This window comes from Palaemon carinicauda, chromosome 24 (genome assembly GCF_036898095.1).
Source record: "Palaemon carinicauda isolate YSFRI2023 chromosome 24, ASM3689809v2, whole genome shotgun sequence".
NCBI classification, from domain to species: Eukaryota; Metazoa; Arthropoda; class Malacostraca; order Decapoda; family Palaemonidae; genus Palaemon; species Palaemon carinicauda.
The window spans coordinates 96,238,309-96,250,808 of NC_090748.1; the positions used below are offsets into that span (position 1 = coordinate 96,238,309).

The window sequence follows — 12,500 nt, forward strand, 5'->3', positions numbered from 1 at the left end:
TATATATGAAATCTGAATGATAAAAATAATTAACTATGCAAATTTAGTCGTAATTGGAATAGACAAACAGAACTTACTAAAATCAGTGGCGCTTATCATATCATATTACGAATAAAGTAAAAAATTTTATTTTGTATGTTGATGCTGTTCTTATTTTTAGATTAAATGAAAAGATATTTCCTCCTTGAATTCATTATTGTTTCTAACGAATTAATATAATTTTTTTTTCAAAAAATTAAATAAACTCGGGTATACTTTCGTATATTGCATTATCTATGTATTTATGCATATGCACACACACACACACACACACACATATATATATATATATATATATATATATATATATATATATATATATATATATATATATATATATATATACATATATGTATACATATGCAAATATATACATATATGTATATATACATAAATATACATATGCATTATATACATATACACTATATATACACACATATATATATATATATATATATATATATATATATATATATATATATATGTATATATATACATACTGTGTGTACATATAGGTATATATATATATATATATATATATATATATATATATATATATATATATATGAGTGTTGGTAATATATTCTACCGTTTCATTAAACCTAAGGAAAATCCTTTGTTGCACACGATTATACTTATCCTGAGTAAAGACTACATAATGCTTTTGGTATATATATTAGAGTTATTATTCTTTTTCATCCAATTGTCCCTCTTACCAAAGAGCGACCTAACACAGAACATACTGTTTCATAACAACACAACTACTGGGTTCAAAATCATTCCAACTTACACTGTCTGGATAAAATGTGTCATTTAAGAATTTTCTAAAGTTTTTTTTTCACTTTTGACTGATGTAAAAAATGTGTAACCATGCAGTGGTGTTTTAAAAACTCTCCTACTAAATGATGGCTTACCTTAAACTTCCCTATTTCTCTGTCAAGGTGTGAAAACATTGCATATTGCAAGTCTTCAATTTATTATATAGGGTACAACAATTCTTCAAGATTCTACCACAGTTACTTGGTGGTTGGTAAACATCTAGTCATGCAGGATGCACGATAATTCTATAAAATTGAAGTACATAATCCTCTTTTTTGCCTTCGTTTTACCTTATCAAAGTGGATCCCCTTTACGTCAGCTGTCGAAAATGATGTTTTCACCTACCAAATGTATACAAATGACATGCACAACTATATCCAAGATGACAAAACAGTCACATTCATCTAGATAAACGTCGACGGCATACGAGAACCTGTTCTTCCAAGGCTCTTGGTAGATGCACTGCTACAAACAAGAACTTTCCATTTTGGGGAATTCGTGTCACTAAAAAGCCTACATTATATACAAGAGCATTACGAATAGGGTGTTTAATATCATAATCTTGATGACTGGTGGTTAAAAAAACAACTACCAATTTTTTCTAGACACGGATAAGATGATATTCAAAGGATATCAACCAATCTACAGAATCATGCAAACAGGTATTTCAGAAGGATATCCACTTCCCATCTGAATTACATACCTTCGATGCTTCCTTTATCTCCTAAAGTATTGGAACAAATATGGCGGAATTAGTAAATATCTATAATACTTTTAATACATAAGGGAAGATAATATTCTCACTATCTATTTAATCCCAAAGTAGATTTTGAGTTTAAAGGTAGATTTACAACAGAGAACATGAGTGTGTTTATTGATATAAATCGTTTATTTATTAATGTAAAAGTATATACTATACAGAATATGTAAACACATAGATGTGTATGATTACATGGAAATGTATGCCCTTAGCGTAAGAGCAATTCATTTGTATGTGGCTTAATTGAATAATATAATCACGTAGATAGATGAATGGATATGTGTATTCAAAACTGTGCATAAATACACATGTGTATATGAGTATATAATACTTTCAGTATGAGACCAATTGTAACTAATTATAATTACAGTACAGTAAAAAATCATAAGATACTGTAAAGAAGTCTGAAAATGCTTTGCAAACGTTTTTATAAGTTCATCAATAAAGTTCATGAATTTATAAAGGATAATTAGGGGACTGTTATTTCAGATGTTGTACCTAGCAGTAAAAAGAGAGAGAGAGAGAGAGAGAGAGAGAGAGAGAGAGAGAGAGAGAGAGAGAGAGAGAGAGAGAGAGAGAGAGAGAGAGAGAGTAAAAATAGTTGGTATGGAAATTTCATTGATGAGGAGAGAGAGAGAGAGAGAGAGAGAGAGAGAGAGACTACAGAACGAAAAGTATTTAGCATGGAAATTTTATTGATAAAGGAGAGGGACAAAAGATAGACAAGTGGAGAGAGAGAGAGAGAGAGAGAGAGAGAGAGAGAGAGAGAGAGAGAGAGAGAGAGAGACTAGAGAACAAAAAGTAGTTATAATGGAAATTATATTGATGAGAGAGAGAGAGAGAGAGAGAGAGAGAGAGAGAGAGAGAGAGAGAGAGAGAGAGAGAGAGAGAGAGAGAAATACAAAGCAAAGAGGATTTGATATGGAAATTTTATTGATGAGGAAGAGGGACAGAAGACAGACAGACAGGCAGAGAGAGAGAGAGAGAGAGAGAGAGAGAGAGAGAGAGAGAGAGAGAGACTGACAAACGTTAGATAAAAGCTAATGAATAGAACGAAGCTGACGAAGACAAGATAATCACAAAAGCTGCCTGAAATTGAAGCTTGATTCAGACGCGACACTATTCGCATATGCTGAAACAGTCTGAAACGACACAATATGAATATCTGACACACCATCTGACACCTGTCAGCTATGTCAGATGGCAAAGTGTTTATATACTATATTTTGCAGCAAGGATGTATTTCTAAGCTATAATTGCAAAACATTTGTAAGTTTTTGAATTCTTATAAAGAATAAATATTGGTTATCTTAGAGAGATCAAGTTGAGGTAACTTGTATCATATTCAGTGAATAGCAATTAAACATATCAAGTAGTCATCAATTTCTTCAAAAAATATAAAGAAAAAACTATTATCTTAAATCTTAATCTTTAAGAGGTAAGATCAAAATTATTGATTTTACTAGAGATTTTATTCAAAATATTAATCTATGATTTATTTTCCATATAGAAGCTCGATTTAAAGATAAAACTATGTTAAAGGTAAGTTTCAAATTAAAAAAAACAATTAATTAATGAATATAGAAAACCTCAGCTAAAGAGGTCTTTCAACATCAGTATACAATCATTGTGCATTACGTGTTAGCAAAATAACAACGAGAATTAGTCCTACCATTAATGTTCAATTAACTACTTTATGTTAGTCAATAACGTACATTCTTAATGTTCTACAGTTAGTTGATCATCAAAATTGATATAGAGATAAACGTAAGATAATGACATCCCGTGCAATGAGTGAGATGCAGATGCAAAAAAAAAATGCAAATTTTGTTCAAGAAGTGGACGAAGCTAGGAGGAAGCAGCAAGCTATGAAGACTACAGAGGAGAGAAAAGAATGCACAGGCCACATTATGCGAGAAATTTGTACAATGCATGAACTGTGGAATATGAATGTAATATCTAATAACTGTATCTTTAATTTGTATTACAATCTGGATGTCAACAAGCATGGGGTACACAATGCAGTTCTACAGGGTGGGCATTTGAGAACACTGAAGAAACAGGATTTGACAAATGCAAGTGATTTCCATCAGAAACGTCATGGCGAAATAGATTCTTTTCTAGGCACAATAGACTGAAAAATATAAAAGAATCTACTTAGCACAGTGGTCCTCAACTCATTTCAGGTCATGGACCCCCAGCTCAAGTAGAATCATAGCTTACACCATTCTAATTTTTGCGTAAGAGTAAGTTTAGACACTTACTGACATGAAATGCTATTACTTATTAGCTACTACTTGAAGATTGCCAATTTATTTTTTGATTAAGTGTAAAACCCACAGGAAACATGAAAGTGAAAGACCAGGTACTAAGCGCTTTCGTGTATTATGTACACTTCTTTAGGTATCAAGGGCTTTCGTGTATTACGCACAGTTCTTTAGGTACCAAGCGCTTTCGTGAATTATGTACTCTTCTTTAGATACCAAGTGCTTTCGTGTATTATGTACACTTCTTTAGGTACCAAGCACTTTCGTGTATTACATACAAGTCTTCAGGGTACTAAAGAAGTGTACATAATACACAAAAGCGCTTGCTATCTGGTCTTTCACTTTCCTGTTTACCCTGAAGAAGTGTATGTAATGCACGAAAGCGCTTGGTACCTGATCTTTCACTTTCCTGTTTACCCTGAAGAAGTGTACGTAATACATGAAAGCGTTTGGTACTAGGTCTTTCACTTTCCTGTTTACCCTGAAGAAGTGTATGTAATACACGAAAGCGCTGGGTGCCTGGTCTTTCACTTTCCTACTTACCCTGAAGAAGTGTACGTAATACACGAAAGTGCTTGGTACCAGGTCTGTCAATTTCCTGTTTACCCTGAAGAAGTGTACGTAATACACGAAAGCGCTTGATACCAGGTCTTTCACCTTCCTGTTTACTCTGATGAAGTGTACGACATACACAAAAGCACTGGGTACCTGGTCTTTCCCTTTCCTGTTTACCATGAAGAAGTGTAGGCTACGTAATACACGAAAGCGCTTGGAACCGGGTCTTTCACTTTCCTGTTTACCCTGAAGAAGTGTACGTAATACATGAAAGCGCTTGATACCAGGTCTTTCACCTTCCTGTTTACTCTGATGAAGTGTACGACATACACAAAAGCACTGGGTACCTGGTCTTTCCCTTTCCTGTTTACCATGAAGAAGTGTAGGCTACGTAATACACGAAAGCGCTTGGAACCGGGTCTTTCACTTTCCTGTTTACCCTGAAGAAGTGTACGTAATACACGAAAGCGCTTGGAACCGGGTCTTTCACTTTCCTGTTTACCCTGAAGAAGTGTATGTAATACACAAAAGCGCTTGGTACCTGGTCTTTCACTTTTCTGTTTCCTGTGGATTTTATACTTAAGTATTTGCCACGTGCATTTTTGTGGCTGATAAGTTTTATTTCTTAAATTAGAATGATATATGAAAATTATTGCCCAATTAATTATTAAGAGAAACATTTTTATAGTGATTAATAAATAAATTATATACACTTACAATATTCCTAGCCCATTACCAAATATAGTGGACGTACTGTGAACCACCGGTAAGTCACCAAGGACCACCAGTTGAGAACCACTAACTAAGCAATGCCAGAGAGACAGTTTTTAAGGATCTCAGGATACTTACAAAAGTTTTTATATAAATGAAACCAAAATATTCCTTAGTAAAGTGATGTTTAATCTAGAGGATTTTCTATAATACAATAGATGATCATTAAAAGAGCATCAGATATTTTCTCAGAGATAGCCTCAGTTAAGTTGACCATTCATCTAACCCCATAGACGTTTCTTCAGGCAATTCCTCCAGCAAAGAAAGGTTGCAAACAAATTACTAGAAGGAAAGTAAAACATGTCATATAAGTAGAGCAGGCACAAGTCACAAATTATGTAAAGGTGAAATTAGATGCCAAAAATCATAGATATTACACAAAAGATGGAAAAAATAGATCAGCTCAGAATAATTTCAGTGAAACTGGTTCACCAGAGTAGCTAAACAAAAAAAGGCATCTGGCAATGTGTTTGAAAAAAAAAATATTTATAAAAGATTATCTCTTAATGAAATTTGATTTTAAGTTGCTCATTATGATGGCATTTTAGTAAATGAAAATTATGAACAAGTCTTTGCCTCTGAGGGAAAAAAAAGCAAATAACTTGATAAAGCTACAGTATTATCACAGAAATAAATTTACTAAGTGTAGTATATGAAAGATTAATGTAATACGAGCTCTTTCAAAGTTGCCATACGGAGCAAATTGCATTATCTATTATAGAAAGAAGAAAATGGTTGTAACTTGCAAAGGGTAGTGCATCAATCACAAAAAAAAAAAAAAATACTGGTGGAATTTTCATCAAGAGTTGCTTGTTTCATTTTAATCTGTAATTTTCAGCATTTCATTTTTCATTTATTGCTATTATTATCATTAATAGCTAAGCTACAACCCTAGTGGACAATAAGGATGATATAAGCCCTAGGGACCCAACAGGGAAAGTAGCCCAGTGAAGAACTAAATAAACTATACATAAAAATTAAATTCATTCTAGTATGTGAGTTTCTAATTCTTATACAAAATAACGCAAATTTGTCAGTATGACACAAGCCAAAATTTGTAGAAATTACAGATCAAAATATGAAAAATATATGGGTAGAAAATCAGCTCAAAGTGACTTCCTGATGATACCCATACTGCATGCCGAAACATCGATATTTTTATCCAAAAAAAAATATCTCCAAAAAATTCTATAAATTAACAAGCAACTCTCCTATACGTCCGATATATAAATAACGAGAAATAATGTCTAAAAAAAGCTAATCTAATGTGTTAAAAATGACATCGATATCACTAGAAGGGTTAAAAAAAAAAAAGAAATTAGAAATTTTTAAAGGGATTACTAGGGAGGGTCATCTGGCAATGGACTAATTTATGAGACTTACGTGGTGACTCGGAGCCGTCTGGCAGAACTGCCGGAAAACAAACATTAACAAAAACACGAAGTGGCAGAAATATTTTCTTGTTTCCTGTCCTTGCCACTATACTAAAAGGGTGTGCTGATAGTAGGGGGTGTAAATTAAAATTGGGGGAAATAGGGAAATTTCTGTTTGCACAAAAACACGAAGTGACAATTTTTTCAATTGTTTCCTGTCCTTGCCACTATACTAAAAGGGTGTGCTGATGGTAGGGGGAAGTCAATTAGAATATAGGGAAATAGGGAAATTTCTGTTTGAACAAATTCACGAAGTGGCAGAAATATTTACTTGTTTCCTATCCTTGCCACTATACTAAAAGGATGTGCTAATAGTAGGGGGTGTAAATTAAAATTGGGGGAAATAGGGAAATTTCTGTTTGCACAAAAACACGAACTGACAATATTTGTAATTGTTTCCTGTCCTTGCCACTATACTAAAAGGGTGTGCTGATAGTGAGGGGTGTAAATTAAAATTGGGGGAAATAGGGAAATTTCTGTTTGAACACAAACATGAAGTGAAATTTTTTTCAATTGTTTCCTGTCCATGCCACTATACTAAAAGGGTGTGCTGATGGTAAGGTAGTGTAAATTAAAATTAGGGATAATGGGAAATTTTTGTCAGAGCAAAATCGCGAACTGACAATTTGTTTTAATTGTTTCCTGTCGTTACAACTATACTAAAAGGGTGTGCTGATAGTAGGGGTGTAAATTAAAATTAGGGGAAATAGGGAAATTTCTGTTTGCACAAAAACACAAACTGGCAATTTTTTCAATCGTTTCCTGTCATTACAACTATACTAAAAGGGTGTGCTGATGATATCTGGGTGTAAATTAAAATTGGGGAAAATAAGGAAATTTGTTTGAACAAATACACGAAGTGACCAATTTTTCAATTGTTCCCTGTCATTAAAACAATACCAAAAGGGTGTGCTGATGACATCTGGGTTAAAATTGGGGAAAATATGGAAATTTCAATTTGAACAAATACACGAAGTGACAATTTTTTCAATTGTTTCCTGTCCATGTCACTATACTAAAAGGGTGTGCTGATAGTAGGGGGCGTAAATTAAAATTGGGGGAAATAGGGAAATTTCTGTTTGAACAAATACACGAAGTGGCAGAAATGTTTTCTTGTTTCCTGTCCTTGCCACTATACTAAAAGGGTGTGCTGATAGTAGGGGGTGTAAATTAAAATTGGGGGAAATAGGGAAATTTCTGTTTGCACAAAAACACGAAGTGACAATTTTTTCAATTGTTTCCTGTCATTACAACTATACTAAAAGGGTGTGCTGATGATATATGGGTGTAAATTAAAATTTGGGGAAAATGAGGAAATTTCTGTTTGAACAAAAACACGAAGTGACAAATTTTTCAATTGTTTCCTGTCATTAAAACAATACCAAAAGGGTGTGCTGATGACATCTGGGTGTCAATTAAAATTGGGGAAAATATGGAAATTTCAATTTGAACAAATACACGAAGTGACAATTTTTTCAATTGTTTCCTGTCCATGTCACTATACTAAAAGGGTGTGCTGACAGTACGGGGTGTAAATTAAAATTGGGGAAAATAGAGAAATTTCTGTTTGAACAAATACATGAAGTGGCAGAAATGTTTTCTTGTTTCCTGTCCTTGCCACTATACTAAAAGGGTGTGCTGATGGTAGGGGGAAGTCAATTAGAATATAGGGAAATAGGGAAATTTCTGTTTGAACAAATACACGAAGGGGCAGAAATGTTTTCTTGTTTCCTGTCCTTGCCACTATACTAAAAGGGTGTGCTTGAAGTAGGGGGTGTAAATTAAAATTGGGGGAAATAGGGAAATTTCTGTTTGAACAAATACACGAAGTGGCAGAAATATTTTCTTGTTTCCTATCCTTGCCACTATACTAAAAGGGTGTGCTGATAGTAGGGATGTAAATTAAAATTGGGGGAAATAGGGAAATTTCTGTTTGAACAAATACACGAAGTGGCAGAAATGTTTTCTTGTTTCCTGTCCTTGCCACTATACTAAAAGGGTGTGCTGATAGTAGGGGGTGTAAATTAAAATTGGGGGAAATAGGGAAATTTCTGTTTGCACAAAAACACGAAGTGACAATTTTTTCAATTGTTTCCTGTCATTACAACTATACTAAAAGGGAGTGCTGATGATATATGGGTGTAAATTAAAATTTGGGGAAAATTAGGAAATTTCTGTTTGAACAAAAACACGAAGTGACAAATTTTTCAATTGTTTCCTGTCATTAAAACAATACCAAAAGGGTGTGCTGATGACATCTGGGTGTAAATTAGAATTTGGGAAAATATGGAAATTTCAATTTGAACAAATACACCAAGTGACAATTTTTTCAATTGTTTCCTGTCCATGTCACTATACTAAAAGGGTGTGCTGATAGTAGGGGGTGTAAATTAAAATTGGGGGAAATAGGGAAATTTCTGTTTGAACAAATACACGAAGTGGCAGAAATGTTTTCTTGTTTCCTGTCCTTGCCACTATACTAAAAGGGTGTGCTGATGGTAGGGGGAAGTCAATTAGAATATAGGGAAATAGGGAAATTTCTGTTTGAACCAATACACGAAGGGGCAGAAATGTTTTCTTGTTTCCTGTCCTTGCCACTATACTAAAAGGGTGTGCTTGAAGTAGGGGGTGTAAATTAAAATTGGGGGAAATAGGGAAATTTCTGTTTGAACAAATACACGAAGTGGCAGAAATATTTTCTTGTTTCCTATCCTTGCCACTATACTAAAAGGGTGTGCTGATAGTAGGGGATGTAAATTAAAATTGGGGGAAATAGGGAAATTTCTGTTTGAACAAATACACGAAGTGGCAGAAATGTTTTCTTGTTTCCTGTCCTTGCCACTATACTAAAAGGGTGTGCTGATAGTAGGGGGTGTAAATTAAAATTGGGGGAAATAGGGAAATTTCTGTTTGCACAAAAACACGAAGTGACAATTTTTTCAATTGTTTCCTGTCATTACAACTATACTAAAAGGGAGTGCTGATGATATATGGGTGTAAATTAAAATTTGGGGAAAATGAGGAAATTTCTGTTTGAACAAAAACACGAAGTGACAAATTTTTCAATTGTTTCCTGTCATTAAAACAATACCAAAAGGGTGTGCTGATGACATCTGGGTGTAAATTAGAATTTGGGAAAATATGGAAATTTCAATTTGAACAAATACACCAAGTGACAATTTTTTCAATTGTTTCCTGTCCATGTCACTATACTAAAAGGGTGTGCTGATAGTAGGGGGTGTAAATTAAAATTGGGGGAAATAGGGAAATTTCTGTTTAAACACAAAAATGAAGTGACAATTTTTTTCAATTGTTTCCTGTCCTTGCCACTATACTAAAAGGGTGTGCTGATGGTAAGGTAGTGTAAATTAAAATTAGGGATAATGGGAAATTTTTGTCAGAGTAAAAACACGAACTGACAATTTGTTTTAATTGTTTCCTGTCATTACAACTATACTAAAAGGGTGTGCTGATAGTAGGGGTGTAAATTAAAATTGGGGGAAATATGGAAATATCTGTTTGAACAAATACACGAAGTGACAATATTCTAAATTGTTCCCTGTCCTTGCCACCATACTAAAAGGGGGTGCTGATGTTAAATGGGTGTAAATTAAAATTCGGGATAGTAGGGAAATTTTTGTTTAAGCAAAAACACGAAGTGACAATATTTTTTATTTGTTTCCTGTCATTAAAACTATACTAAAAGGGTGTGCTGATAGTAGGGGGTTAGAAATTAAAGTTATGGGAAATAGGGAAATTTCTGTTGGCACAAAAACACGAAGTGACGATGTTTTTTCATTGTTTACTGACCTTACCACTATAAAAAAAAGCATGTGCTGATGGTAAGGGAATGCAAATTAGGAATTATTTCTGTTTGAACAAAGACACGAAGTGGCACAAATATTCACTTGTATCCTGTACTTGCCACTATACTAAAAGGGTCTGAGGATGGTATGGGTATGTAAATTGGGAATTAAGGAAAATTTCGCTTTAGTTCAGAGGAGGGAATCATCTTGGCACCATGTTTATCAAGGCGTCCGCCAAACCATCAAAGTTGTTGTTATTTTTCTTGGTTTGCATCTAAACCCATTTTATGGATTCAAGGGATGGCGTTTGCCTTTAGGGAAGTGTCAGTAAGACACCTTGGTAATGTCTGGGCGATCTAAGAGGGAACATCGTATATCTTAAGGCCTTCGCCATACTGCTAAACAAGTAATGTTCGAAGATTTGACTTTCAAATCAATTTTATCAAAATCAAAGGATGTGTGCTGAGACAGGTGGAGATATGTAGGAATCAAACGTGTGAACAATCATGTATTAGGGTATCTGGTAATACTTTTATGTTTTTTTTTTTTTTTCAAGGTTTCATTCTAAATCTACAGAGAAACGAAGCCAATCCGCCTGAAATGTTTGCGAATTAAGAATTATTTATTAATATAAGAATACCAACGTCATCTGGAAATGGAATTTCATATTACACTAAAGATTACTTTCAGTTTCACCATTGGCAGCACCAAGTGAGTATGTCCAATAAATATTTTAGCTTGTACTTACTCAAAAAAAAAATCTGAAAGATATCTCATGGAAATATGGATAGAGTGCAAAATATTACACAAGCATTATTGCTTACACACACGCACATACACACACACTCACACACACGCACAAACATACACTCACACATACACTCAGACACAATATATATATTCATATATATATATATATATATATATATATATATATATATATATATATATATTATACGCCATATTTTAAAAAAACACAATAATAAAGATCAAATCGAAAATAAATGAAAGGAACAACTACTGAAGACAAATGGCGTATAACTGCCAAAAAAACGGAGGAGAGAGAGAGAGAGAGAGAGAGAGAGAGAGAGAGAGAGAGAGAGAGAGGGGGGGAGGGAATTGTCGAAGAGAAACTGAGGTAAAACGGAAGAAAAAAAGTCTGCCAGACTCGTTTACTAAACCGACGCCATTGGTGATCGATATTTGAAGGGCCCCGCCCTTCCTTCCTTTGAGATCATCTCCTCCAAGGGCCCCGTGTTCGACTCTCTCCCTACCTCCCCCCCTCCCCCATCCCCCTCTAAAATACCCCCTCTTTTGAAACAAGGCCATTTCCCCATCTTCATCAATCCAGTGCCTCTCTCAGATAGGCTTTGTCCTCTCATAGAGTAATAGGGTATTTCATCTTTTATTATTATTATTATTATTATTATTATTTATTACTACTGTTATTGTTAATATCATTATCATTAGTATTATTTATTACTGCTATTATTATTATTATCATTATTATTATTATTATTATTATTATTATTATTATTATTATTATTAGCTAAGCTACGACCTTAGTTGGAAAAGAGGATACTATAAGCCTAAGGGCTCCAACAGGGAACAATATCCCACCGAGGAAAGGAAGTAAACAAATAAATAAACTACAAAAGAAGTAATGAATAATTAAAATGAGATATTTCAAGAACAGTAACAGTATCAAAATAGATCTTTCATAGATAAACTATATAAATAGACGTTTATCAGCCTGTTCTACATAACATTCGGTGCAAGTTTCCCCATCTTCAACAATCCATCAATTGCTCATAATGATTTTATTGGGAACTTCGTCGCCCTCATTTTCTAACTGGCTTAAGCATTCTGAACCCAAATTTTGGCTACTACCATAAACAGTTTACTAACTACCAACTGTCTTTCATTTTTTTTTAGGGTTGTGGTGGCCGATGTGGTAACGCCCTTGACTGGTGAATGCCACACTGGTTTCGAGTCCCGCTCAAACTCGGTAGTTACTTTGGTCACTGCAACATCAACATCCTTTTGAGCT

General features: G+C 34.0%; 1 protein-coding gene across 1 annotated transcript in view; it reads right to left on the reverse strand.

The window, feature by feature from the left end:
- The window catches only part of unc80 (unc80, NALCN channel complex subunit), a 198,815-nt gene that overhangs the window by 170,049 nt on the left and 16,266 nt on the right, over positions 1-12,500 (reverse strand). Inside the window, 2 exon segments of the mRNA XM_068348348.1 lie at positions 1,562-1,582; positions 6,595-6,621. Of these exon segments, the coding sequence (XP_068204449.1) occupies positions 1,562-1,582; positions 6,595-6,621 (48 nt within the window).